The sequence below is a fragment of the Tubulanus polymorphus genome, chromosome 3 (assembly GCF_964204645.1).
Source record: "Tubulanus polymorphus chromosome 3, tnTubPoly1.2, whole genome shotgun sequence".
NCBI lineage: Eukaryota > Metazoa > Nemertea > Palaeonemertea > Tubulaniformes > Tubulanidae > Tubulanus > Tubulanus polymorphus.
In genome coordinates, this window is record NC_134027.1 from 2493896 (window position 1) to 2521328 (window position 27433).

At 37.2% G+C, this 27433-nt stretch overlaps 6 protein-coding genes across 7 annotated transcripts; 3 read left to right on the forward strand and 3 right to left on the reverse strand.

The window, feature by feature from the left end:
• The first annotated feature begins 705 nt into the window (after positions 1–705).
• On the forward strand, positions 706–3480 carry LOC141902304 (ribitol-5-phosphate xylosyltransferase 1-like). The gene is made up of 6 exons (XM_074789967.1): positions 706–875; positions 1247–1420; positions 1489–1588; positions 1873–2178; positions 2328–2498; positions 2583–3480. Exons 1-6 carry the CDS (start codon positions 734–736, stop codon positions 2995–2997), a joined length of 1308 nt encoding a protein of 435 aa, XP_074646068.1. The 5' UTR covers positions 706–733; the 3' UTR covers positions 2998–3480.
• A 151-nt stretch (positions 3481–3631) lies between these two features.
• LOC141901901 (cilia- and flagella-associated protein 418-like) lies at positions 3632–5989 on the reverse strand. Its single transcript, XM_074789468.1, has 6 exons — positions 5775–5989; positions 5374–5449; positions 5213–5274; positions 5063–5128; positions 4667–4815; positions 3632–4532 (listed from the first exon to the last, which is right to left on the reverse strand). Exons 1-6 carry the CDS (start codon positions 5987–5989, stop codon positions 4432–4434), a joined length of 669 nt encoding a protein of 222 aa, XP_074645569.1. The 3' UTR covers positions 3632–4431.
• Positions 5990–6214: 225 nt separating this feature from the next.
• LOC141901900 (zinc finger protein ZFAT-like) lies at positions 6215–13221 on the reverse strand. 2 transcript variants are annotated; one of them, XM_074789467.1, is made up of 12 exons: positions 13138–13221; positions 11307–11474; positions 11111–11218; positions 10312–11031; positions 8756–9817; positions 8210–8426; positions 8058–8137; positions 7690–7975; positions 7046–7424; positions 6661–6736; positions 6515–6582; positions 6215–6432 (listed from the first exon to the last, which is right to left on the reverse strand). In XM_074789467.1, the coding sequence occupies exons 2-12, from the start codon at positions 11332–11334 to the stop codon at positions 6217–6219; spliced, it is 3240 nt and encodes a 1079-aa protein (XP_074645568.1). In that variant the 5' UTR covers positions 11335–11474; positions 13138–13221; the 3' UTR covers positions 6215–6216. The 2 variants fall into 2 exon arrangements, with proteins under 2 accessions (XP_074645568.1, XP_074645567.1); XM_074789466.1 differs by lacking the exon at positions 13138–13221 and adding an exon at positions 11789–12371.
• A 1203-nt stretch (positions 13222–14424) lies between these two features.
• On the reverse strand, positions 14425–16977 carry LOC141901515 (U6 snRNA phosphodiesterase 1-like). Its single transcript, XM_074788801.1, has 8 exons — positions 16954–16977; positions 16403–16540; positions 16155–16315; positions 15548–15728; positions 14970–15023; positions 14770–14875; positions 14619–14702; positions 14425–14535 (listed from the first exon to the last, which is right to left on the reverse strand). The coding sequence occupies exons 2-8, from the start codon at positions 16534–16536 to the stop codon at positions 14425–14427; spliced, it is 831 nt and encodes a 276-aa protein (XP_074644902.1). The 5' UTR covers positions 16537–16540; positions 16954–16977.
• A 38-nt stretch (positions 16978–17015) lies between these two features.
• On the forward strand, positions 17016–20279 carry LOC141901514 (kelch domain-containing protein 8A-like). The gene is made up of 6 exons (XM_074788800.1): positions 17016–17267; positions 17673–18050; positions 18382–18546; positions 18624–18830; positions 19310–19402; positions 19495–20279. The coding sequence occupies exons 2-6, from the start codon at positions 17681–17683 to the stop codon at positions 19689–19691; spliced, it is 1032 nt and encodes a 343-aa protein (XP_074644901.1). The 5' UTR covers positions 17016–17267; positions 17673–17680; the 3' UTR covers positions 19692–20279.
• Positions 20280–20599: 320 nt separating this feature from the next.
• LOC141901431 (CCR4-NOT transcription complex subunit 10-like) lies at positions 20600–25997 on the forward strand. Its single transcript, XM_074788654.1, has 17 exons — positions 20600–20658; positions 20919–21241; positions 21621–21771; positions 21869–21930; positions 22025–22168; positions 22357–22440; positions 22518–22773; positions 23121–23323; positions 23403–23521; positions 23679–23804; positions 24037–24111; positions 24193–24306; positions 24936–25066; positions 25153–25194; positions 25412–25533; positions 25638–25710; positions 25796–25997. The coding sequence occupies exons 2-17, from the start codon at positions 20957–20959 to the stop codon at positions 25861–25863; spliced, it is 2055 nt and encodes a 684-aa protein (XP_074644755.1). The 5' UTR covers positions 20600–20658; positions 20919–20956; the 3' UTR covers positions 25864–25997.
• Positions 25998–27433: the final 1436 nt, after the last annotated feature.

The window sequence follows — 27433 nt, forward strand, 5'->3', positions numbered from 1 at the left end:
AAAAGCCGATGGGAACCTCGATAATAATGCCATTGTTTGTTAAGTAAGTATATATTTTTATACGGTTAAAGTAAGTGGGGAACGACTGCGCCGTCGTTAGTACCAGAACAACGATTGGAATGTTAGACTAGTTGCTGGAAACATCCGGCGCGCAAAAGCCACGAGAGTGAGTCGAATGCTGGTCGAACCCGGGACAATCTCCGCGTGATCATCCATAATTCAGTATCGACATCAGAAGAACCATGCAAATAATATTTTTCATCTGTAACTCTTTTTCGAAAGTCTAAATAGAGTATGATGGTCACTCACTGCTTCGTAAACCTGACATTATTGACAGTAACGGCTGACGCCAATTGAGTTAAGGTGTCGTCGTTTAGTATCCGTCACAACTAAGCCCGCATGGCACAAGTTCACAAAGGTAACTTTCTTTTGGCCCCGGCGGCAGTCGGCACTCTCGAAATTGTAGTGCTCAAAGTAGATTTGACGCAGCAATGCGAGTATCAAGCAATGGTGTAGCTTTAAAAAGTTCAATACATCCATGATTACGATTTATATCTTTAAAAAAAAACGTTGCCGGGATTCAATGAAATATCTCGAGATCCGGGCCCGCCACGGCGGCATCGAGAAAGCGTTGTAGCCGGAACCGTGTATTTAGTCGTCGTAGCCGTAGCCGTATTTTAGAGCTAACCAATGCGGTGGCAGCACCGTACGGTTATGAATTTTTCAGTAGGAAATGAAGTTTACTCTTAGGAGAGTAATTGGCATCGTTTTAACTATTTATTGCATTTTTTCATTCTACATCGGGTATTTGCTTATTCTCAGAAACGCGTGCGAAACCAAACAACTGAGAGCCGCTGAAAATTCATTGAATTCCGGTAAGTTAACAGCAGTGTCAGTGCCAATTCAAATATAATTTTATTCATAAGAGAACGATGATAACCACACTCAAACGTGGTAAACGGATAATAAGTTAAAACCCACTATCTACAGATTAAAAGAATTTAAAAACAAGAATTTATTTATTCAATCTAAAATATATATAAGACACGACGTTTCGATCTCACCCTTAGATAGAGATCATCGTCAGGTGTGATCGTCACCTGACGATGATCTCTAGGGTGAGATCGAAACGTCGTGTCTTATATATATTTTAGATTGAATAAATAAATTCTTGTTTTTAAATAATTTTATTCAGTCAAACATTTTGAAAGAGATAGAGTATAGACGTATTTTTTTCTAATTCTAGTATACGCAAGTGATTCCGATGATGAAAATGATTCAGATATCGAAGTTTTGCCGCCGCAACGAGAAAAACTTTATGACGAAAGAGAAAGTTTGTTGTCGACTTTAAAAAATGACAAACAACAAGAATCTGCACCTAGCCGGCCCCTGATTGAGATCTGGGGAAAGGCCGCTATAGGTAACATATCTATTTGAGAGAACGTAAATCTTTTGATAGATTGTGCTCAGATTATCAATATATTTCAGGAGGATATCTGTGGGAACACATTTTAGATGGAAGTTTAGAAGATGAAGAAGATGGAATGCGCATCTCAGGATTTCAACAACTTCGCAATTTTAATCTTAGGTCGGTTATTCCTATTGAAATGATGTCTCAATCGATGTATGAAGTTAATTTACTATTGGATGATCTAAGCTACTATTCACCCCTAAACTTCAAATACGAATGTCATTTTACCTTTATAGTACAAACCGCTTAATTTGGCTCATTTGGGATTGATGAGATTAATCCAGTTTAATTAGGTTTATATGAAGATTGATCCACATTAAGAGGGTTTCACTGTATTATTAAACTTTTTAAAGATGAACTCTATGAAATGATGACTATGAAACTTAGGGCTTGGTTTTTAGGTATCGATCTGGTCCTGGATTCATTCAAACTACCGTTCCACAAGACATCGAAAATCTCGTACTCATCCTCAACGGCAGGGAGGATATTAAAGTGAAATTCGCTAAATCCTGGTTGGATTATTTGCCTCGCTATAAAAAACTACAGAATGTCGGTGTGATATTGTTAGGAAATGAGCGATGTGACAATATTTGGATTGAGCCGTATTTGAAAAAGAACGGTGGTTTAATCAAAGCTCTTTTCATAGTGTACGACAGTCCAGCAGTCGACAATCAAAGAATATATCAATGGCCTTTAGGAGTCGCGACGTATGTACTGAAATAGCTGTTTTACAGGGTGACCACTGACCTTGAAAATAGGGCAGGAAAACATTTGATTTACCTCTAGTTGTCACCCTGGTATTTCGAAACGAATGCTCAAATGGTTCTCTTGAATAATTATGAACATTCTATTTCAGGTATCGCTCTTTCCCAAAAGCTGAACTGACGTTAGCGGATTTAGAAACACCTCGTCCGTTTATGTGCAATTTTCTAGGTACAGTTTATAAGAATTCTAGTCGAGAAACGTTGCTTCAAATCATCAATTCACACGATTTAGGCAAATATTGCTACCTCAAATATAGAACTACGTAAGTATCATTCGGTAATTCAGTGACAGTAAGAGCCTCGCAAAAATTCGAGCTTATTAAAATGATCATCTTTCTCTCATTCAGATGGGCGTCCCAGGAATCGGATGATTCGATGAGTAACTATGTTAATGTCCTCGCTCAAAGCGATTTAACTTTAAACCCGATCGGTTTCAATACGGAATGTTATCGAATCTACGAAGCGATGTCGTTCGGTTCGTTGCCAATAGTCGAGGATCAAATGACAGCGGGAAACTGCGGAAATTCATCGACATCGAAACACGCTCCGTTGAGATTACTGAAACAAATGGGTGCTCCTATTATCTTCATCAAACACTGGTCAGAACTTCCTGCTCTGATAAAAAACGAACTTAAATTGACCGCGAAACAAAAAGCGTTACGTCGCAAACGGATATTTAATTGGTACGAAGGATTCAAATCAATAATGAGGGACCAGTTTCTGACTGTTTTAGACAATCATTTCTTTCATAATTTCTCATAGCTCGATGATCAATTAGACATTTTAAACCTGAAGCCGGTTGCTTAAAAGTTGGTTAAAGATTAGATAACCAACAGATAAATACCACAGTAACAATGAACTTTTAATTTTCACTACGTCAACAATCCACCAGTTAACTCTAACCAACTTTTGAGCAACTGCAGCCTCTGGTCTTTAATAACTCATTTTGCTCCATATACCTTAGTTTTGTTCATGTGATAAATATTGTATTTTGTTGTTACGTAAATATTCAATCATGTCGTAAAGTGCAATTTTTTTACCGCCATAGATTATTTTCATGCTTTAATTCCAGCCTTGATAGTTCATTTAGCTGTAGTGTGATTTTTTTCTAGTAAAATACTGCTAAATTGCCCTTTGAAAAGATCATGGAATTTATGGATTCAAACCTTTAAGTTTGTACTCAATACTTCTAGTGTAATATTCACTAATGCATTTATGTCGTAATACTGGTGCTCAATAAATGTATTGCCACATTGGATTTCATTGTAAATTCTTTTCTTGTTGCGGTTCATTACTTTATTAATAAGCAATAATTCGACAGATCCAGCAAGGTCGACAGTTTAACTTAAGATAACTATATGATTATGTTATCTATCAATTTTATTTGATATGAACGTCTTGACAACACATTCTTACAATTAAAACATTAAGATGTGACTAATTTTATTTCAGCACAGTATATTTCGTGATAGTAGCTGTATATATTGGAAGCCTCAAGTATTTTTGTCAGCAGCTGCCTTGAACATAACTACGAACAGTATTATGCGGATTCATTTTTCGAATGCGTAAAAAGTTAAAACATGATAGATGTTGTACACAAACCAATCATCACAGACTGCTGCTTGTGGACGGAATACAGAGGCAACGTTTTTCTCGCCAAAGCATCATTAATCGAGATGGAGTGCCATAATTACTAGACGTTTACATATATTAGAATACAATGAAAGCCAATTGAAATACGGCAGTATCTAAATGCAGTAGCCTTCATATAGCACATAATATCAATTGTGTTTGATCATAAAGGCTTAGATAGTATTACATTCAAACCACTTAACAATAAAGAAGTACCAGAATATAATATGAAGAACTCGATATGAACTTTCCATAGTAACGAAGCTTTAAGTTCAAACTCGTTTAAATCGTCATCACATCATTAAAGTTATCTCTATTTTTGAGTCCTAAATTGTTTTTCCAATTCGATCTACTACGGTAAGTATAAGTCGTCATTCAGATAAGTCATCGACATATTGATCATCCCAACAACAACGACATAAGCGAGTTTGACTGTCTATTACATAAGAAACCAAGAGCAAATCAAATCTAGGAAAACATGATTTTGATTAAGTAGTCATGAATGTAAAACGTTTAATTCAGTAATTATTAAACTAGGTTATAATATCAATCGGTACACCTCCCTCAATGTTTACCACAAATCCATTTGAGATCTTTACAAGTTCTTAAATCGGTGAGTTCTCGAATACTCGTCCACTTACACTGACACGCGTAGCTTCTTGTACCTGAAAATATGATGATAAGGATGTAACATTAAACTCAAAAGTAAACACTGGTTGGATGCAAAAATAATCAAACTCTGCCGTGTAATCTTTCTTACTATTATCAGCACTGAATGAGATAAATGTCGTTTTATTACCTAATTCAGATGTCAATTTAGCTCTTAATTTCTCATGATCTGGAACGTTATTTCTCAGAAAGAGGTAGTCGGTACTCGAATGCCATTTACAGTTGTCAAATTGTACGATCTTAAAATCACAGTCAGTGCAACGAAGTCTATCACAACATCTGAAAATAATCACAATTTCTAAAGCGATGATTTACGTTCAAATGATTTTGGATTAGGGAATGGATATTAACTTTTTTAAAAATTTAGCCCTCAACCTTAACTTAACCCTAAACCTGACCCCAACGCTTATACTAAAAATTTAAAAAATCTAATTATAAATCATAATTTCTTAAAATTGTATTGGCAAAAAAGCGTTTATCAGAATTATGCTAAAATATCCACTTTCTTAATTATAGAGAAACTTACTTTGATTGAATAGAACTTGCTAGACCCTGTTCACACCTTGTTCCACCCAAGAATATCGGAAAACATCTAGAAATTGAAATACGAAGTCTAGTTAGAACGGTACTAATAAAATTTCCTTTTAGCAGCAGATCTACCCGATAAATTACGTACTTTTTCTGCGCTGAAGTAACGATTCTTTTACATGAAATCCCTGAATTACCGACTGGTTTTAACTGGAAGATGAGGACAAAAAATTATTACCAAACTCGCATTTAGGCAAGTAGCGCTTAAATTACCAGAAATAGAAATCGAAAAATAAAGTGGTTACAAACCTGTGGTTCCGATGGCATACCCATTATATCATCGATCATTGCATCCAAATCGTTGTCTACATTACTGGCTTTCATTCTACCAAACAAAATAATGAATGGAAATGTTTTCAAGGCGTAAAATAAAATTATCTTCCAAAAACATCCTCTCTTCGGTGCGATTCAAGAATAGGGGACTATAGCAATATATATGTAGTGATAGTAATCAATTAAGTAATAATATTAGTAATTGATAATGATGATATATAATGATAGTAATGTATATAGTAATTAATGATGATTAGGAACTAAACCTAACCCTAACCCTAATCCTAACCCTAATCCTAACCACTAGTAGTCCCCTATTCTTGAATCTTACCCTTTCTTCAATTTTTAATCTAAAGGACTAAGATAAATGAACTCACCGAGACTGAGTTAATTTTCCACCCTGTGTATTATATTTACTACCACATCCACTACCGGTACCAGCAGCTGTAAAGTTGCAGCTGCTGCTGCTGCTGCTGCTTGTTGTTGATGATGAATTTGACTTAGTTTTCACATTTTTACTAGAATTTGACGATTTATTGATGACGAACTTTGATTCGACCTCATCTAACAGATCATCTATTTCGTCAGCCATATCAATCTTACTGATTAATATCTATCGAAGTGCAGTTAAAGCCGAGTAAAACTGTTTTAAATGCCGCTGTTGATCAGTGATTTATTTATTTCTACTCATTTGTTTACGGAAGTAGAGAAATACACGAGAAATTACTGTTCTCATTGGAAATTAATGTATGTTGTATCCGATAGATGGCAGCAACTCCTGGGCGTTTGGCGTTCGTTTGACAGCTAATAGGAATCTTGTTAAGAATCTGCGTTCATCGCTTGTTCTACTTGTTTAAAAAGTTCGGCAGCTTCTTCACTAGCAGAACACTGTATGACAAACTGTGTAGCTTGTTCTACTCCAGCAGTCTGCTGTTCCTGTTGCTGTTTAATAACTATAGTTTCTGCCGGGTTAAGACTGGCTCCTCCTGTCTGCTGGAGGCTTATCGAATCACCCTGTTGAGCTTCTAACAATTCCTTTAAAAAGTTATACACACGTTACAAACAATAAAATTGTCAAGAGAACAAAGATGAAATAATAAGCATTTGTGAGGCCTACCTGCTGCTGGGCAATAATCTGCTGTAGAATGTTTATTGTTGAAACTGGTTTCGCATTCATTTCTCCTTCTACAATAAATATAAGTATATATAAACAACTCCTCAATCGTAGATCCAACTATGTGTGTAGTTCTCATGATTTCTTACCATTAAATTGTAGTGATTCTAGGGAAGCAGTGGATTCAATTGATGGCTGATTATTACTGATATTTAACTGAACAACCTGTAAATACAAACATTCATTGGGAATGATTAACAAGTGGTTCGACACCAACTCAAAACATTTTTTACGAAATATTAAAAAGTTGATCGAAAGACTGAAGATTCAACTAATGTAAAAAGCCAGCAGTATTTGAATCTGCACTCAGCACTGATAGCGAATGCATAAGCATCTCACCTTATCCTGCTGAGCTACTGAGGTAAATTTATTTGTTTTACTTTCAAAAATGATGAGAATGGCAATAATCTATGGAATGTGCGAGGGATGGATCAAGCGAGACAGCGGATAAGCTGTTCGCTGGTCTATACACACCTGAGTTTCAGCGTTATCACTGAGTGTTGTAGTTGCCGACCCTTCAGCGCTGACCATTACATTATCACATGACTCGAATACACGTATATCTTCAACCTCCAGTAGATGTGCATCGCGTAAATGATGATGAATTAATTCAACATTTTCGAACAAACTATCGCACGATAAACATTTGAACATCTTGAAAGAATCGAGTTGTTCCGTTGTCGTCGTCGTCAATGCTGTAGCGGTGTTGTTATGGTAACGATTGTTATGCGTCCGTATAGCTCCGAGGGCGTTCGTTGAAAATTCACATTTTTCACATCGATATTGTTTTAAAACCTCGTGTCTCGTCATGTGTTTGACGAGTTGACTCTTCTGTTCTGCATTATACGGACACCTGATTATAAAATCAGATTGTTATTCTATATCAAAAGAGGTGTCTCTTTTTTGCTCCATTCAACTCAAGTAAACGAATAAACAAATACAGTCTATCCCGCTTAATTTGGATCATTTGGAACCGACGCAATTCATCTGGCTCATGAGAAATATGGATTAAACACGTAGGTGCACCTCAAATATTATCCATATCGGATCAAAATCTGCAGGAAACTCTAAATTAATCAGGTTTGACTATTAGACTTCAGATAAATCAAAATACTTACTTGGTACATTTAAAAATACGTCCGCCATTTTTATGAGTGCGAATGTGGCATCGTAAAGCTGTCTTTGATTTGTATTTCTTATCGCAGTAATCGCACTGTAATAGTTTCGTATTATAATGTCTCAACATGTGTATTTTCAGGTTATTGATATTGCTACTCGTGTGCCGGCACAATTCACATCTAAACGTTTTCTTTGCTTCACGCGTGCAAACATGTTTCTGAACATCCGTACCATTTTGCGCGACGAATACCCGATCACAATTTGGACACCTGTTTACTCGTCGACCTAATGAAAAGTTTTTTCAATAATCAAACGATTTGTAAATAAATTTTGACACACGGTGGTTATCCATCGGATATGTACTCACTAATATTGATGGATCTTTGAACCTCATCTCTGTTAAAATCTGGATGTTGAGTCGAGATGTGAACGTTCAACATTTGCTTACTGAAAAATTCAAATATAAATTACAAAGGAAACACCAGCGATTCATTAAGGGATCTATAGCAGTACACTTACTCAGTAAACCTAGTTTTACAGACAGGACAATCGGATTTAGAAGACTTGTGTTTTTGAAGATGAACCCACAGTTGGTAACGACCAATAGCAGTAAACGAACAGGCTTCCTCTGTACAACTGTATTGAATGTATTCGTGATATTTCTCGATATGACGCATCAGTGTTCCCTTGTTTACCGCATGATAATCACATTTATCACATGGAAATGGTTTGTCACCTGTAAATAAATCAACAGTTTTAAGATTCAAAGATTCGTATTATTACTGATACCGCTTCGATGAGATTTATGCTGGCATTCTATACTGTATAGGCCAAAAAAAATTGATACCTTGTTTCTCCGCTCTGCTGAGCTTAAATGTTGACCCGGCCGGCCACCTATCTACCCTATACATTACTTTTTTTTAAATCGTGATCAATTTCACCATAGCAGACCCGGCCGCTATAGAAATGAACTGTTTATAAATTTTATCATATTTTACAAAAATGACCCGGCCGCTGCGGAGAAACAAGGTATCATTTTTGTTTAGCCATAGCATTATGACTGACCTGTATGCGTAAACAGATGAGGTTGAAGATCAGTAAGATGATTAAACAGACGTCCACAGTACTGACACTCTTTATCACCGAACATCTCTTTAATCTTATTCAATAGATCCGTGTTCAACAAATGATAATTCAATTTTTCATAAATATCGTACGAAAACATCTGAGTTCTTTCATCGATCGTTTCATCCTCAGTTGTTCTCCGATCCGAGTCCGCTGAGGCTTCGATTAAAATATCAGTTTCATCGGCGGCGCCACGTAGAATCGATCGTAATTGTTCAGACTCGTCGACCGTGGCTACGACGTCCGATAGACTTCGAGTAGAATCTTTAAGTAACGTTGTCGTTTCTTCACTCGCGCAATTGTCGCTAGTTTCCGGTGGTAGTTTTTCCAAAAGCGAACAATTCTCTTCCAGCAGCGACGGTTGATCTGTTGCGAGTAGATCGATCGTACCGTCCGGCTCCGGTAAAAACAAACTCGCGTTAATACACGAATCAAACAAGTTCGATCTGATTCGTTCGTCGGATGGTTGCGGACAGTTCTCCGACAAATGAAACTCGTCTAGATGTTGATTTAACTGCGCGGCGCTAGCAAACCTCAAACTGCAGATCGCGCAACAATAGATAATGCGATGTTTTTGCATGTGATATTCCAGGTAACGACGTCTATGCGAGCTATAATCGCAAACCTCGCATTTATACATTGTTTGACGTACGGAGAGTTTGTGAACGAATAAATGTCGATCGCGGTCGATTTTCTTTTTGAATTTACGATTGCAGACGTGACACTGGTGTAACACGGCGCCCGCCGAACTCGCAGTTTGTCTCGATAGAAACTGTTGTAAGTAATCGACGCCTCGTTGGTTCGAACCGTGATATTTACGTACGTGATTTATCAATGATTTCAGCGTACTGTAATCGTTTTGACAGATCTCGCATCGATGTCGTTCGGCGTTGTGAATCGATTCGTGATCGATCACATGACTGCGATTCACCGATTTAAAATCGCACGATTTACAGCGGTAAAATTGTCCGGTGTGCTTCCGCATGTGTGTATAAAGATTCCCTAAAATATGAAATTTTTCAATTTCTTAAAGACTTAAGACATAAATTCAAGAAGTTCCGAGGAAATCAAGATTGAAATTCCCCAATTTTTGAGTCCAGATAATATATCCTGGGGTCAGTAGCTCAAAACTTGGTTAAAGATAACTGGCAGATAAATACCATAGTAACAATGAACTTTCAATGTCAACTCTAACCAACTTTTGAGCCACTGGACCCTGTGATCGCGAGAGAAATCCCACAATAACGAAGCCAAGATTGAAAAATTCTATATCAGAATGATTATATTTGAGGAGCAACGTTTCGCCTGTACGTCAGGCCTGTCACAGTACGCTCATGATGGCTAACAGTTGTTAGCCGAAACGTCGCTCCTCAAATATAATTTTCAAATATAGAATTTTTCAATCTTGGCTTTGTTATTGTGGGATTTCTCTCGCGATCACAGGGGCCAGTGGCTCAAAAGTTGGTTAGAGTTGACATTGAAAGGTATACGCTTACCTTTTGAGTTCGATGTATACGAACACTTGGTACATTTGAAGGGTTTCAGATCAGTGTGAGTTAAACAATGATGTCTGATATGAGACAACGATTTAAACACTTTATTACACGTATTACACGAGTAAATCGTTAATTCCTGCGAACCTCGACTCGTTTGGACTGACGTCGTTTCATTCAAGTCTTGCTCGATCTTATGAACTCGAAACATGTGCTCGAAACTGCTGATTTCGACGTTTAAACTGTCGTCGAATCGACGTTTTTCGTCGTCGGTCGCGAAAGTCGGCGCTTCACTGACGCGAGGAATCACGGAATTCTCTAAAAGCGAAGCCGGGTCGTCCGGTATCGATTCTAAGCCATTGCTTAATTCGATCGTTACGGCTGGACTCGGTTCGACGTCGTGATGATTCTCTCCGATAGAATCTGCGTCGTCTTTTCGGTCGGTAGAGCCGCGATGAATCGGATATCGAGTACGTTTTTGTTTTTTCAGCGGTCGTTCACTTTTCAGACGAAAATCACCGTCTTCATCCTCGATTTCATCCACATTATCATTTTCCCCGGCGGACGCAGCAGCAGCAGCAGCAGCGGCAACAACACTGTCATTATCAGAATCACACATCGCTTCATCCACATAATCAATACCTGCTAAACACCTGTGCGTTTTAAAATGGCGTTCCTTCAAAAAACTCTTCTTGCATTTTCTGCAGCTGATTTTTCCATTTTCTACAATAAATATTTAATCAAAATGATCACAAGCATGAAAATTATTTTGAACGAGGGGAAAAATTTGTAAAATCTGTACCTAATATTAGGGGTAGTTGTTGTTCGGCTTGTTTTTGGATGACTGGAACAGAGGGCTTCGTATCAGAATCTTTCACTTTTCTAGGTCTTCCTCTTTTTCTGTTGGATACTTGAAAATAAAGATTTCGGGATTAGAAAACTATTTTATTATTTTCAACGGAAACTTTTGAATAAATTTGACATTCAATAAAATTTACCAGCCGGTTTTGATATCAAAGAATTCATCTGTAAAGTTCCGACATTCTCTGATACATCCAGAATAAAGTTGCCGCCGCTATCATTGATAAGAATTCCATGAATGCTCGCTAATGCACCTTCTGATATTTCATTGGGCAAACAACAAATCTGTTCGGCTTCTTCAGTTTCTACAAGGAGAGGGCATTCACTGTATTAGGGATGCCATCAGCAGCACCGAGAAGATTTAAAATTAGAACAAGAGACCAGGGCAGGGGCCAGTTAGTTGCAGTCAAGGCTTAAGATTTGAATCCAGTGACTGCAGTTAAGTGTTAGTGTAATTAAAACAGTGTTATGTGTTATGTAAGTAACATAATGGGCTGTGTTATGGGCAGGTTAGGTACATATCCATTAGGGACACTTGCTCCCTGGACTCTAGGCCTGTGCAGCAATCGCTTGTCAGCTGTTTGTTGTATTGTTAAACAGGTAATTGTGATTAGCCTACCGATTGAATTTGTTTGTTCCTTTGTCTGCTGGGTCTGAGGTGATTGAAAACAACCGATATTTTTGTGGTTAATGAACAGTTGTAGATCAGTGAATGATTCGTTGCAATCTCCACAAATATGCGTATCAAATCCCATTTTCATCTCCGAGACAGAATACTTGTCTTTTTTGACGTGTGTTACGCAGACTACAATGTGCAAGAGTCGAGAGTCTAATCCTGGCTGGCTGGTGAGTGGGCGCCGGCAGTAAACCTTTAGCAGTTTAGTAAACCTTTTTCAATCCATTCTGCATTCATGAAATAACGCATTATAACGTGATTTTCAGAATGTTTAACACTACACCTACAGTTCCGTTCGGCGCTATTATCTGGCTCACTTTCAATTTCTTCGTACCCCCTCCCAAAAACTTTTACTCCTGCATATTATTAATCAGGGAGGTCTGGAGAATCAAAATAAATTACTTTTGACTAAAAAACCAACAAATTTTTAAAAAAATCAAAATTCTGATAATTTGGGACCGATTTCATCGGGTGTGACTTTATAGTTAAACCGGATTGATTTCATCGATTCAAATCGACGGGTCGGCCATGTTTCCGCACTAATTACCACCTTAAAATATTTTATAGGCCCACCGATACCGTACGAAATATTCTAAATATTCTAAAATTTAAGAAAAAAAAACAGGTGGCGGCGGCTAAATTAGGAGGGGAGCTGTTGGTTGGGAATCAAAGAAATGTATTCTTATGGCCTTATTGAAGTACCGTCATGTTCATGTCAATTGTTCATAAAACACTGATTTATTAAGGCCCTAATCGAATATAGTTGAGCTTTTTCTTGATAATTGAGATGTCATTTGAATAGTTGACAGTTTGATAATGTTTAATGTTACTATTTAATAAAAATGACTATTAAAATTTGAGAAAAGCTAAAAGTTATAATTTGATGTGAAAATAAAATGATGTAAAAATGTAAATCAGATTGATTACTTTATCCTACGCTTTCCAGTATTTGGCCAGGTTTATCTCTGTTTTTAGTGCGGGTGCCATGGACGATTGAGTCCATGGTTGGGCCATAAACTTTTTTTGTTTTAGAGTCTATGGTTGGACCATGGGCGTATAACTCTCATTTATTGTTTATATGGTGGTTGGATAATAGTTGTTTTTGAAAGTCCACTTGTTTGAGGAGCTTACATTATAATTCCACGAGCACTCCTGGCATTTTGTATAATGAGAATAAATATGATTGATTTTGAAATTTGTTAAGTTTGATATAGCAACTCCTGGATAAAGGCCTAAATCGATTTAAGATAAACTGAATTAATGAAGAAATTATATCGATTTAAGTGTTAAACCTTTTTATGAAACTGGGCCGTGGGCATTGCTGTTGTCCAATCAGTTTCACCCAGGGATCCCAATGGAGTTGTAGGTAGTGTAAAAACGATAATCTGTTAATCCAGTGTCTGTTAATCAACAGGTTTTATATACTACCTACAACTCTGCTACGAGCCCCTGTGTTTTATTCTTGCAATGTACTTCTTTTTTTTTCAACCCAATAAATAATCCCACCAACTGGTCCGCTGGCAAACTTTTGCACGTTCGGAAGACATGATTATGTGATTATATGATTCAATGGCAAAACCAATACGACTTTATTGCACATTACACTGGGCCTGTTGACAGTTGTTGATGGAAAAAGTCGCACGATTCGAATTTTATATGAAATAATTTATTAAAACGAAACCACAACGTTTCGACTGTTGGCTGATGGCCATCATCAGGTGGAATGAACAGAAAACAGAAGTAATGTATGTAGCATAGGCCTATAAACTTACAGGACATAAACAAAAGTGATGTGTCAGAATAAATGTAAACAGAACAAGTGACAGATGAAAACAACCAGGGGTACCGTACCTTAGAAACCACAAAATTCTATGAACAGTTCAGGATGAATACAAATTATGTAACGGAGTGAAGTCGACCAGGGGGCCGAGTAGAAGAGGACGGAGAAGGCAGTGTGACACAAAGTGACATTAACCAAAATCTAGTAGAGAGTGTTGATATCTCTAGATAAACAATTGATTATGTGGCTGGAGGTGGTAGATAAGTTGGATTTCGAAAGTTTACAAATAAGGGCTGATTCCACTGTGTCTCTTATGGATGTCTTTACAAGGATAAATGAGTTTCGAATGTTCAAATACTTCTTGCCAGATAATTGAACAGTGAAGCAGTGTTCGATTCTGAAATGGGAAGCTGTTGGTTATTCCGTAATGATTGTATTATATATGGAATACGTTTTCTTGTTGCGACGAGTTTTTGGATTGCTAGAGATGGTCTTTGCTGAATTTCGGTAATGGTTTTAGTAAGAATCAGATTGTAACATGGATGTTTGAATTGTTGAAATGCTGTCCAGTATTCTAATAGATGTGTGTAGTAGCCTATAGAAGTTGTTTGCAATGATGTTTCAGAAGTTATGAATGATGGTTGAAAGATTCCAGCCTGGGCCAAGATGATTGGAATTATCTGATTTATCATCGCAACATTGCTAAATTGAACGCAATGTGAAGAATTTCCCTAACGATACCAATAAACATCTTGCTTTTCAGATAGTGACAATGAAACACGCTTGTTTTCAACAATAGTCATGTATTTAACATAAATGAAACTTGTTTATTTCCAGATTTATATTCTAAATGTGACACATAAATTGATGTGAATTCATATTTAGCACCATCTTCAGATACTAGGAGTGCCTGCAAAATAATACACAAAACATGAATATTTCGCCCTCAACTGTAGACTTTTATTTTCAATCCACACCCATTTCCATTGTTACCTTCAATTGCTGTAACCTTTCACACGTAAAATATCTTGAAAAATCACCAAGACACCAAGCAAAACTAAGATGCAGTGAAGGCTCCTGAAGTCAAACAATGAAAAGTTGACAAGACGAAATCGGAATGGACAAATCTTTTTATATTTCTTACCTGATAAAATACTGGTAAATGATATTCTTTCAGGACGTCATCTAAAGATGATATTATTTTGACCAGGTCATTGTGGCCATAACTAACTTTTAAACCAATGAATGTTCTGAAAATAATTTCCAATGTCGATTCATAAGATCAAAAGTCCATATTATAAAATAATCATTTCATCTATTTTATCGAAATCTTTGAATCAGTACCTTGTCTTTTCCTCATTCACATAGACATCTAGATCATCCAATAAACATGTAAACCTGTAAACAGTAAACAGACGTTCAATAGTACGAACAGCTCAGTGTGCAAACACAAATATCTTAAAAAGAAATTTACACTGAAAAAAACCCACAATAATGAAGAGAGAAGACTGATCGACTTAATTTCTATGAGCCTTTTTTAAAACAGAAAAGGAAAAATGTTCACTACTCTCTTAGTTGTTCTGCATAGGCCTAAATGTCAGTTATTATCAAAACCAGTGTAAATTTCTTTCACCGTAAGGCCAAAAAAAATTGATACCTTGTTTCTCCGCTCTGCTGAGCTTAAATGTTGACCCGGCCGGCCGCCTATCTACCCTATACATAACTTTTTTTTAAATCGTGATCAATTTCACCATAACAGACCCGGCCGCTATAGAAATGAACTGTTTATAAATTTTATCATATTTTACAAAAATGACCCGGCCGCTGCGGAGAAACAAGGTATCATTTTTGTTTAGCCTAAATATTTTAGTTTTTTGTTCATTTAAATCATATGTTGTCACTTGTTGTCGTTGGAAACTTACACTCGTATATTTGATAATGCTTCTCTTATGCTATTCATTAATGGCGCAATAATGTGAAATCTGATTGGAAATGTTTTTGTAACGCTGATGTGCGGAGTTTCAATCAGATGAAAATCGGTTATATCAGACACCTGTTGTAAGGCTGTCCTCGCAAAATCTTCATAATCGCAATCAACTTCAACTACAAATTAGAAGAATTTTCAATCCATACAAGTAATTCAAATTGTAGTGTCCCTATTACTCTTCGATTTCTTAAAAGCTTCTTCTAGACAGAAAATGTTTTTAAAGGTGCTTGTAACTACTTCTTTAATTTCAGCAGATTCCCTGAAACTCCTTAAAAACTCTTTCAATTTTGAGAAACGCTTAAATCAGTACAGTTGGTATTTTTTTCACTCAATTAGGCGGTTAGAAACCGACTTAAGTAGTGTAAAGGATAAAAACTTGCTTAGAAAACCACCAAATCAATAGTTTACTAAGATGAACAGTACCAATTTAGGAGGACTCTACTGTAATTGCGATGCAGACACTTCCTCAAAATTTGAAATTTTCTCCTTTAAAAAACTCCTTGAACCAGGAATGACAATCAAATTGTTGGCCCATATCTTACATGGAACATATACATAAGTTGCCCAATTTCCTCTCTCATGTTGAAATGTACGTTTCCTTCCTTTGTGGTTTTCACTATTGTCGTAATTTTGTCTCTCCGCAGATTCCTTGATTTCGGTTTCTCGATACATACATTTAACAGCAGCAGGTACCGACGGCAGCCTGTAATGCGAAAAAATGTGCTGTTGAAAAGTAAAAGATAAGTGCAATAAATAATGCTGATACATTGTCAAATGTACTATTCTTTACCTTTCATTTTCAGCAGAAGTTTGGTGAACTTCGCTCCGATGCTGAGAAAACGATTTGACTGATGGTTCACCATATTCATTCTCATCTTCAGCACCAGATGAATCTGAACTATAATCGACCAAACTTCTTTTCATATTTCTAAATGAGAAATGCCATGCTGACCTGTAAGATTCTGCTTGTTTCAAAAAAGTGCGGTATCTCGAATTTAAAACATTTCAAAATCCCAAAAGCATGCATGTTGTTATAAGAGACTTTTTCATCAAAAGCTTTTGTTTTAAGATTGGGATTATTTGAATAGTATTGGTCGAAATGGTGCTACAATACATACGAGAGAGGGAGCAGCGAGGAATAACACACGTCACAGCCGAGTGAGCCAGAGAGAGTCAGATCAGATTGAATAAATCGGAGCAGAGAGGATGTTGCCTACCCCTTTCAATAGCTCTATTCGATAGATTAGGATTCTAGAACCGCGTGATTAGTTACACAGACATTATTATTCGGATTGTGGGTCTCTTTGAACCAGTTTAACTTGATTTTTAGGGATAAATTACCGTTGAAAGATTTTGAGGATCAACGACCTTCACCGGGGAGTGTCTTTGCTACCGTGAAGCGATAGCTTTGTCCTAATCGTCGAGCCATCCGCCACGAAACCGAGCTGATGAGCCAGCCATAAAGTGGCCGTCACATGCAGTAATAGGTGTTGGCTCGACACTCAGAGGCGTCCATTCTGAGAAGTCTGTCTGATTGGACGTCCATCCTGAACAAGTGGCCGTCACATCCGCTGCCGGTGAAAAGATCCCAGATAAATGCCATCACAAATCTGTTTTTATAGACCAGGCCAAGTTAGTGAGCTGCTTAACTTAATGTGAGTTCAACTTATGTTTTAGGTTTTTGCTAAATGTGATGTTAAGATGCATGAACATTCAGATTGCAAAAACGCCCGGGCTTAATTCTTAAAAATTGTCATGATCAGGACAACCATTCATGGTCTAACTGCAGTTTGGGTCACCTATCCACTGGGTGGCGCTAGTGTTATTAAAGAATAGTGTTATGGTAAGGTTAGGTGCATAACCATTAGGGACACCTAAACTGCAGTCATACCGCCTAGCGGGTTAGAATTGGGTTCTTTCCAAATGTGATGTTCATTTGCCGACTTGATTGATTGAGGAACTGCATCGTTCATGGCTTTTGTAGGCTATTTATTTCGTTAAACAGTGTTAAGATCGCCAAAGCGGTCCATCACTTAATGTTACTGTTACTGTTATTTCAGTTCACAATATGGCGAATGGTCCCGAATATAGATGGCAGAAACATGGCAGCATGCCAACAAAACGTGTATTCTCTTCAGCCGTTGAAATCGGTGATTGTTTCTACGTGATCGGTGGCTGTGATCACACCGGCGTTCCGATGAACTGTTGCGAGAAGTATGATTCCTCCACTAAAACGTGGACGACAGCTGCGAATATGCCGACGAGGCGTGCCGGTGCGGCCATCGCGGCCGTCAGAAATAAAGTGATCGTTATCGGTGGAGTCTGTACAAAACAACAGCCGTTATCAGAGGTCGAAGAGTTTGACGCGGAAACAAAATCCTGGAAGTCTTTGACTCCGTTAAAAGAAAATCTACTCGGTGTTTCAGCCATATTGAAAGGTAAAATAGATTAATGTGTCATATAAATAGCCAGATGGCGAGCGCATCAATAGAACCTCTCGATCAAAATTGAGTTCATTTTCAATTAACTTTCATTTAGATGCCGCCTCAAAATGATGTTTCAGATAAACTCAGATCAATTTAGACTTCAAAAATTGTGCAATTTTTTTTAGCTATAGTTAAATAGATTATGGAAGTAATTTTTTGAAAATTGAATCAGAAGAAATCTGGTGCATCATACATACTATCGCCACCTGGTGGATCCTTACATGCAGCAGCCGACTGTGGAATGCTCATGACTTTCATGGCATTGATTTATAATTAATTTCAGATGGTAATATTTTGTGTGTTGGAGGAATGGGCGTCGATACTTGTCCAAAAAATCATTTTCTGTGTTATCGAATTGAAGAGAATCTCTGGCAGGAGTTGCCGCCGATGCCAACTCCTCGTTACGCTACCGGCATATTCCTAGTCAATAATAAACTCTATGTTGTTGGTAAGTGATAAACTACAGTAGTGGATTTTTTCTAGATCTAGCACAGTATCGGTCAGAATCGTGATTTCATTTTCCAGGTGGTCGAAGTGGAAAGACACCGATAGGAGCGTTTGAAATGTATAACTTTGATGATAAAAAGTGGCATAAATTACCAGATTTACCGAGTCGCCGGGTATTTCCAATGTACATAGCATCCAGTACTCATCTATACAGCATCGGAGGCCTGAATGAAAATCCAACTAACGGGTTTTCTGCCACCTGTGAATTATTCGATTTTGAAAAAGGTAAGCTGGTGATTTATTGATATTACTCAGGGTCCCTACAACTCCTTGAATCCTTGAAAACTCCTTGATTTTTGAAAATATTTAGTAATACTTAAGTAATACTTGTTAACTTCATGGAACCTCGTAAGAACAAACTCGGACAACGATTCATCTAATATAAAAAACTAGGATTCTTCGAACTCTCGGTTATAAGGCTGAAATTTTCTGGTCCCTTTGAGTTCTCCATCTTATAACAAGCTTCCTTGGTTATTAGTATTATTAGACATTGAGGAGATGGCTTTATCAGGGTGGCCACTGACCTTGAAAACCTGTTAATAATCCCTCATGCATCACTATGGGTGTACTCTTTTATCAGATCAGAGAATCTGTTTGCCTCCAATATCCGTGAAAATATCCGATCGTGAAACTAAACCACAGTCAGGTTACTGGCTAATTGATATCTATAGCAGAGGTAACATGTTGTAATATTTGGATTGCAGGAGAATGGACCATCGGTGCTTCTATGCCTACTAATAGGGGAGATGCTGCTATTGGATTTGTAAATGATAAAGTCGTAATTGCTGGTGGTTTAGGTGAGATATGTACTGAGATAGTATGAAATGATCGTAAAAACCATTCATTCCTTCAAACTTCCACTGATTTTCAACATTTTAACTTTAAACAGGTAATGCCGGTAAACCATTGGCAACAGTAGAAGCTTACGATATATCTACAGATTCGTGGTCTCAACTTCCCGATATGCCAAGTACTCATTGTTCGTGTTCATTTCTACAATATAAAAAGTGTCTTCACGTGATGGGAGGTTTATCTGTTAAAGGTCCCAGTGGATACATGGAATCATTACAACAGTGTTCGTCATAAAGTTCTATTTTTGCAACGATTATAATATACGCAGTAGACTCGGTTTACCTCGAATCTCGCGGGACAAGTTATAATCAGGTCTTTATCACGATGAATTGGAGTGAAATATTTGTAATACATTGTCGGGGCACGCAATAATCCGAAGTGAACGTCTCCAGAGTAAACCGAGTCTACCGTATATTGAAATTATATAAATCTAAAGATACAATTATATTATACCATATTTAAGATTTTAATTAGTAAATCAATTGGTAGCATTGATCATAATGTATATGAATGTCTATATATTGAAATAGCGGAATTGTTCTTTTTTACATTCGATGTAATGATTTAAGATTTGAGTTTTGCTAAACATTTACATCTATTATAAATGTTTTCATTAATAGTCGCTGCTAACGTCTCTAATTATTGAAGTCATTGTCTTTAATCTAGTCTTCCTTTGTGACACTTAATGATAAGTAGATAGGTCTCAATTTGGGAGTAAGTCCACTCCAAAAGTCACTGACTTTGCTTTCTTACTTAGTTTTAACCTTTAATGCTTTTTATGATTTTTTTTTAAGATGATGTGTGAACAATAAAAATCAAATTATTCTTATTGAAATAAATTCGTTTCTTTTTCGCTTTTGTGACCATACTTTTGCATTAATTGTCTGCTGACTATATGATTACTGCACGGCTTGAAATGAGCATAGTTAATACGGATTGGTTACAGGAGACATCTCCCCTAAGGCTTAGTTGATACCCAAATTGTATCCCCTATTGCACTGCTTTTATTCTTAGATTTCGTATTTGAAAATTTTTTATTTGTTATATTTGACTTTTTAATTTACTGCATACAGGCTAAAAAGTACTTGAAGTTATATATCGTAGGTTCGTTTCGGTAATTAGTATGAATAGTGTAGGTGGTGCTCTGGTCTATTATGAACACGGAAATTGATGTAAAAAGCGCTTTTTGATTTGTTTTTCGGTAAGTATTATCACGTTTGATTATTTGTTTCATTGGTTTGTATGAGTAAACTGATTTTTATTTATTGACACAATAAAAGAATCGGAAAAGACCGATATTTGTTGGGAATAAGCAATGCACAAACTGCATAAAAACAGAACTGTGTCAGTCAGTGTGTGTTCTTGAGATAAATGATCGGCGGGGAAGAAGGGTAACTCGATGTATCGCAGTGTCTTTCCATTCTAAAACTAAAGTATTTATTCGTGTTTCATTGTTTACAGTTTAGCTGCTAGAATAGACGCTTTGAGCTGCACGAAATATGTCTGGAGGAAATTCTAAATCCGAAGGATCGGACAAATCTGGAGATGGTTCATTCGCATCATTACCGGCTATAACTGACCACGACCGAGAACTGGCGAGTCGGTCGATGCAGGAATTCGAACAAGGACAATACGATACTGCTTTACAAATACTGAATGAACTGTTAAAACTCAGACAGGGAGACGCTAAAATAATGCACAATAAAGCCGTTATAGAATACTATCAGTCAGGATTGAAAAAAACAGATGAATTTCGTCAGCATATCAGAAATATTTGTAATCAGGTATTATATGAGTTTCATTTGTAGATATACTCTATTGTGTCATTCATGGGAGAGGTAGCCTCCCTATGTATATCTCTCCCCCCTTGAAAGAAGTAGCTTTGGTATTAATTATCCCTTGCCTATATCAGTCATCTCTTATGGAAAAGTAACATCCAAGCTACTACTAGCACATGGGAGACAACATTCAGACTAGATGCCCATTTGCTCTGGGTTGGAGAGGGGCAATGAGGGATTAGTGTCTTGCCCAGGGGCACTAGATGGTGATGTAGAGGGTTTGAACCCACGACCTGGCATCCCACAGTCGAAAGCTCTAACCACTTCCACCACCCAAACCACTCCATCCTGTTCCGAGTATTTACAGATATTCTCCTCGTTGTAGTGTCAAGTGAATTTAGATAACATTGCTGCTATGGATGATGTTGATCAGATTCTACTGTATTATAATCACGCTGTAATACTGTATCGTCTACGTCAGTATCATTCAGCTGTCAACATTGTCGATAAATTATTCCAGTTTATCGAACCACTTGGTAAGAATTGATTCCTTCCCGTCTTTGTTAAAAAGTTTGCGTGTAATTTCATGCAGTTGGAGGATGACATCATTGGCCCGAGTAATTTTAATTTCAGAAGAGAATTTGGCTCGGAAAGTCAGTTTGTTGTTAGCCCAGTTATATCTCTGCACTCATCAGGTTTGTTTTCACTCGTTGGAGAAAGTATGATCACAATCATATCCGATAAGCTTTAAAAGGTCGATAAGAGATTTTCTCGTGTGGATACTTTCAGCCGGAGAAAGCGACTGGTTTGTTGAGCTTCATCGAGAAGAGTTTATTCAGTAGCAACGGCGGCAATAAAACATCTGAGCGCGAATCTAAAGACGGTTCGCCAGAGTACGGAATGAGTGATGTATGGAAGGCTCGAATAAGCCAGGTAAACATCGTTATCAGTTGTACTGTTTGTTGATTTCTTTTTGCTTTACGTCATTTGAATCTCAGTTTTTGCCGCGACTAACCCTATGTATTCTTTCTATCATCTTGTAAAGCCAATGAGCAAATATAGGCTTTAGGCTGAAACTCAATGAATTATCATTATTATTATTCATCTGCTGTTATTTTCAGTATAAAGCTCGCTGCTATTTGATGCTTAAATCAATGAAGTTTTGTAAACGAGAAATAAAGAATCTAATGAATACAATAGGCGTGGTAAGTACTTCTGTAGCCGGATGTCGTCGTGAATTCAGTCGTATGTTTAAGTGAATTGTTTTCGATATTTTTCTCAGAGCCCGCAATTGGTTTTCTTGAAAAGTAATTTCGAATATCTACGCGGTAATTATCGTAAAGCGATCAAAGTTTTGAACACAGCAATTCAAGCGAAAGGTCCGATGGAGAATCCGGAGACATTAAACGTCATGTACTTCAACAATATGGCCTGTATTCACTTCCACATGTGTAAACATCACCTGGGTACATTTTATCTACGTAAAGCATTGGCTGAAAATGAGGCAGTGACCCGCGATCTACGTAAAGCCGTTCTCAGTAAGCTTCTAATTGATAACAAAATTTGATCCAAATATTTGATAATACAGTCTAACTCTTTTGAATTACTAAATCGAATTGAAACCGTTTGATAATACATTCTAACTCTTGAATTACTAAATCGAATTGGAACTGTTTGATAATACAGTCTAACTCTCTTGAATTACTAAATTGAATTGGAACTGTTTGATAATACAGTCTAACTCTCTTGAATTACTAAATTGAATTGGAACTGTTTGATAATACAGTCTAACGCCCTTGAATTACTAAATTGAATTGGAACTGATGGGATGACTGATCCGATGGTAGCTTAACCGATTTTGATTGTAATTGTGAATATTTTCTAGGTAAATCATTATCAGGTCGACCGGTACATTCACTGGGAATCAGTAAATACTATGAATTGTTGTATAATATGGGTATACAGCTATTGCACTGCGGAAAACCATTGGCAGCATTCGATTGTCTGATAGAAGTTATTCAGGTTTTCCCCAGTAATGCGCGATTGTGGTTACGTTTAGCTGAATGTTGTATTATGTGCTATAGAGAGGTAAATTTAATTGGCGTTTGTGTGTATCATCATTCGATTCATTTAATACAGTTATTTTCATCAGTTGTTCTATTTCTAGTCAAATGAAGAGGATAGCAGTTTATCAAATCGTTTACAAGTCATTCAAGGATCAGTCGGGTCTGGTGTACATCGTAAACTCATTATTGGTCCCGGTTTAAAGGAAACAGACAAAATGAGGTATCTTTATCCAGAATATAATGGTCGTGAACTTAACCTGTCTAGAAAATGACTCAGCAATTGAATCGATATATCAATCCTTTGTTAGTTTTACTTCGTAATTGTGGGTTTTTTCTTGAATTTAAATTCACGTATTTTCTTAACTAATTGATAATAGCACCGATTCAGCAGCTATACCAGGAACGACGATTGAATTTGCGTCATTGTGTCTGCAGAATGCTTTATTGAATATTCCTGATGATCCAATCAATGCGGTCCCTACCGATAATGAAAATGATACCAGGTTAGATTCTATTTGAACTCTTTGAGAGAATATGCTATGGTACAGTTAACCTTGTTTAACTCGCACAGACTGGGACGGTCAAAATTTGTCAGAAAAATTTCTCCGGTAATTGGAAAATGATTAAGTTTTCTGTGCAAGTTAGTAATCAATCTTGAGTTAAGTCGAGAGGTTTTCTGTACAATGCTTTCAGGGTCAGTTTTGTGGTAATCTATTTTCTAATAACCATTTTCAGTAAAGTCCATGAACCCCTGACTGTACCAGCCCCACCTGGCAATCCTATGAGAGGACAAGAAGTTGCTAATCTACGGTAGGTAGATTTCTTAGGGAGTTATTGAAAGCATTTTTAATACGATGAATTATGTAATTAGTGCATGCTTTCTAATTTCAGTTGTACAATACTTTGTGATAGTGCATATGTAGCACTTTGTTTGAATGACTTTCTCATGGCTTATTACTACGCTGACTTACTCATCAAACAACCGAAACTTTCCGGCGCTCACAGGTTCGTGAATTATCAAAACTAATCACAAGGTGTATGCGTTTACATCTCACCCAATCCTCATCCGCGGGCAGCAACTTCAATTTCTCGATGATGCATGCTTCAAATTTGAATCGTTTCTTCTGAAAGTTGGTGTGAGGGTTGGAGAAGTTGTATTGAAAATGGAGGTTATCTAGCTTCTAAATAAACTAGTTGTCGTATGCAACATGTGACCTGTCTTTATTTTTTGACTCATTACCGTCCACTTACCTTGGGGAGACTAATACCACATTCTTGTTGATTCTATTGGGGTTTTAACCCTTTCAGTGCTGACTTATTAATACCCTAAAGTGCTGGAGATAATTTGAAAAATTCTTTAAAATTCCACCCTAGTGTGTTGAATAACGGGAATACCACTATAGTGCGTCTACACCGCGGCGCGGTGTATCGTTATTCACTAATATTTTACTATGTTTGACAGGTGCTGCCATCTTTCAAGAGAGATAATTAGTAATTACTAATTAAATCAATACACCGCAGTGCGGTGTACTAGCAAAATCCATCACCGATTCGTACACCGCACTGCGGTGTAGACGCACTGAAAGGGTTAATCAAATGTATAATGTAAACATGATGTATATTTTTAATTGCAGGTACCTGGGACATATGTATATATCGGAAGCTCTTGTAGCGTTGGATAAGATTGCCGACGCAATTCAACATCTTAATCCTGATCTGATAACTGATGTCAGTCCAACTCCACCTGAGTGTAAACATGAACAAGGTCAATTTGTATTCAATTCACGCCAAACCAGTTGAGCATGAAATTCAATATCCAGTTGCTGAACGTGTAAAAATTCTTCTTTTTAGAAAAAGACAGAAATGGAGACCTACCAGAAGGAGAAGCTAAAGGTAGTTATAACCTATTAGTGGATTAATTTGATTGATCACTCAATCTTAAAATGGGCAGCCTTAGAAGTGTTGGCTGCTTACTGTATACAGTCAGCAGCGCTTGAACCTGCTTGTCATTCGGCGCCATTATTATTGAATGCATCATCAACATGCCTTAATATCCCACTTTCTCAGGAATGGCAGATAGTCATGTAATGATGCTATTTTTTTGCTTTAGCCGCTCTGTACAGTTGGTGTCCAAAAGATATCACAAAAGCTAAAGCGATAATGCAATATAACCTTGCAGCTGCCCATACCCTGCGAGGCGAGCATGAGAAAGCTATCATGAATCTGGCGAAGGTGAGATAAGTCTGTGCTGCCATCTATAACTACTAGTTATCAGAAATACATATTGATTTATCATAGGGCCTATAGATTTTAAAGTTTGAATACATCTATTTCAGAGCACACAAGGAATTGGAACACCATTTCCGGCGCAAATTTACTTCCTTCGTTTATATTTGGACTTGATGGAAGGTAAATTAGTAACACTTCTTTATTTGAAAAACTCATCCTTTTTTTCTTCAGTTCAAAAATGAGAAATTATTTTTTTGTATTTTAGGGCGTCGGAAATTAGCGCAAGGCGTCATTAAGGAACATTTTGGTCACATGACCCCGAATCGAGTTTGATTTGAAGATTGCCTTTCAAGAATATTTGCTTTTAAAGTGAAAATCTATTGATGCTCGTAGGAAATGTTATATGATAAGTTGTAAAACCAGTTGGAGAACAAAATACAAAACATATTTATCATTGTAACTTAAGCTGGATTGCTTAAAATGTCATATTAAAGCATTTAAAATTAGAATGCTGTATTTGTGGTCGAATTCCTTTGAGTCATAGTTTGAAGCAAGTCTACTGAGTGCTACTTTTTGGTAAAAATTTTGTTAAGGCCAAGATCAAGAATCAGGACATTAACATTTGATTAGAATTTAATTCGCTTCCTGTGGCATGTGAGTGAGTCACCATTCTTCGGCCGCTTCAGGATACATTCGCTGAGAAAAGAGTTCTATTGAAATTGGCTTGATTAACGTTTTAAAAAGCAGTTTCCTCTTAAATGAAAATTTAAGATTGATAAGATTATTCACTTAAAATGGAAAAGTGTTGGATGATGAATGAAATTGACAATATCTAGATCCCTCGCATGCCACAGCAAAATAGCGAGGTCCTGTTCGATCTCAGCCGTTCAGTGCTGCCCCAATGAATAACGATAACGGAATTTCTATGAACTAAATAAAAACGTTCAACAACTTTGGCAAGTGAGTTGGCATGTTAGTTCACATTTTTCTCGCTAACGTTATACATAGAGGCAGCACTAGAAGGTTAAGAGCTGACCTCGTTCTTTACCGCGGCGGGCGCAATTGTTTCAGTTATTCCATCAACGCTAAGCTTTATTCAATGAAACTATAAACTCTTAAATAATTAAAACTTTGATGCCACTTTCTAAATAGAAATGTCAATTTGTTTTATATCATAATGATTTTGGTTGTAAGATAAGAATTAAATCTTATGTATCCGTCAGTGTACGGTAGTTTTTATGGTTAGAAATGATGAGCAGTTATGGGTCTATCAGGGCGCAGTGCTACTTTTAACCGCGCCTTAAGTACATACTTTTGCGCCTTAAACCTCTCCGGACGCCGTGCAGCACGATTCTTCCTGCTAAATAATCATGAAAGCCAGGGCTAATGCAAGTGTAGTTTTTAGTACCACCATGACCCAGAATCCCGGCTACGACGATTCATTCATGCAACCCACACCAAGAAAATCAGAATCTGATCACGGTACATGTGTGATCGAAACCGTGTGATCATATACAGCCAGATCAGGATGTAGTTTAGTTTGTGAAATATCCGATTGTCAAAGCAAATACCAGCAGCACCACCACACCCTGTAAAGGTTCAACGTGATAATGTCAGGGGTGTTTCCTTCCTCCATTCTTAGAAAGGTCTACAACATGTCGATGATCCCCCGCAGTGGAGCAGGGCGTATACAAGTAACATGTACCTACGAGCTCCATTCACAACGTACAATATCCATAGCAACGACACTGTTCCACTCGATTTAAAGTGCAGATCACCCTTGGCATTCAACTCCCCCATTCGAGGTCATCAGATATCAGAAAGGGCACACTGACCCAACATGTGTCTTATGAACTTTCCAAACGATTGACCCAACTGAGTTGCATCCAGTTGAAAAGTAGAA

Bases quoted from the DNA above. Each gene is read 5' to 3' on its own strand.
- LOC141901900 (XM_074789466.1), bottom strand. From the start codon at position 11,930: ATGAAAATGGGATTTGATACGCATATTTGTGGAGATTGCAACGAATCA. The intron at 11,475-11,788 runs GTAGGCTAATCA...CTCTCCTTGTAG, and splicing joins GGAACAAACAAATTCAATCG to AAACTGAAGAAGCCGAACAG. The intron at 6,433-6,514 runs GTAGGCCTCACA...AACTTTTTAAAG, and splicing joins AGATTATTGCCCAGCAGCAG to GAATTGTTAGAAGCTCAACA.
- LOC141901515 (XM_074788801.1), bottom strand. From the start codon at position 16,536: ATGAAAAGAAGTTTGGTCGATTATAGTTCAGATTCATCTGGTGCTGAA. The intron at 15,024-15,547 runs GTAAGTTTCCAA...TACTGTTTACAG, and splicing joins GCATTATCAAATATACGAGT to GTTTACATGTTTATTGGATG. The intron at 14,536-14,618 runs GTAACAATGGAA...ATTATTTTGCAG, and splicing joins AAAGGTTACAGCAATTGAAG to GCACTCCTAGTATCTGAAGA.
- LOC141901514 (XM_074788800.1), top strand. From the start codon at position 17,681: ATGGCGAATGGTCCCGAATATAGATGGCAGAAACATGGCAGCATGCCA. The intron at 18,051-18,381 runs GTAAAATAGATT...AATTAATTTCAG, and splicing joins TGTTTCAGCCATATTGAAAG to ATGGTAATATTTTGTGTGTT. The intron at 18,831-19,309 runs GTAAGCTGGTGA...TTTGGATTGCAG, and splicing joins ATTATTCGATTTTGAAAAAG to GAGAATGGACCATCGGTGCT.
- LOC141901431 (XM_074788654.1), top strand. From the start codon at position 20,957: ATGTCTGGAGGAAATTCTAAATCCGAAGGATCGGACAAATCTGGAGAT. The intron at 23,324-23,402 runs GTAAATTTAATT...TTCTATTTCTAG, and splicing joins GTATTATGTGCTATAGAGAG to TCAAATGAAGAGGATAGCAG. The intron at 23,805-24,036 runs GTTAGATTCTAT...AACCATTTTCAG, and splicing joins GATAATGAAAATGATACCAG to TAAAGTCCATGAACCCCTGA.
- LOC141902304 (XM_074789967.1), top strand. From the start codon at position 734: ATGAAGTTTACTCTTAGGAGAGTAATTGGCATCGTTTTAACTATTTAT. The intron at 876-1,246 runs GTAAGTTAACAG...TTCTAATTCTAG, and splicing joins TGAAAATTCATTGAATTCCG to TATACGCAAGTGATTCCGAT. The intron at 1,589-1,872 runs GTCGGTTATTCC...CTTGGTTTTTAG, and splicing joins CTTCGCAATTTTAATCTTAG to GTATCGATCTGGTCCTGGAT.
- LOC141901901 (XM_074789468.1), bottom strand. From the start codon at position 5,989: ATGGCTGACGAAATAGATGATCTGTTAGATGAGGTCGAATCAAAGTTC. The intron at 5,129-5,212 runs GTACGTAATTTA...TTCAATTTCTAG, and splicing joins GTTACTTCAGCGCAGAAAAA to ATGTTTTCCGATATTCTTGG. The intron at 4,533-4,666 runs GTAATAAAACGA...TCATATTTTCAG, and splicing joins TAAATTGACATCTGAATTAG to GTACAAGAAGCTACGCGTGT.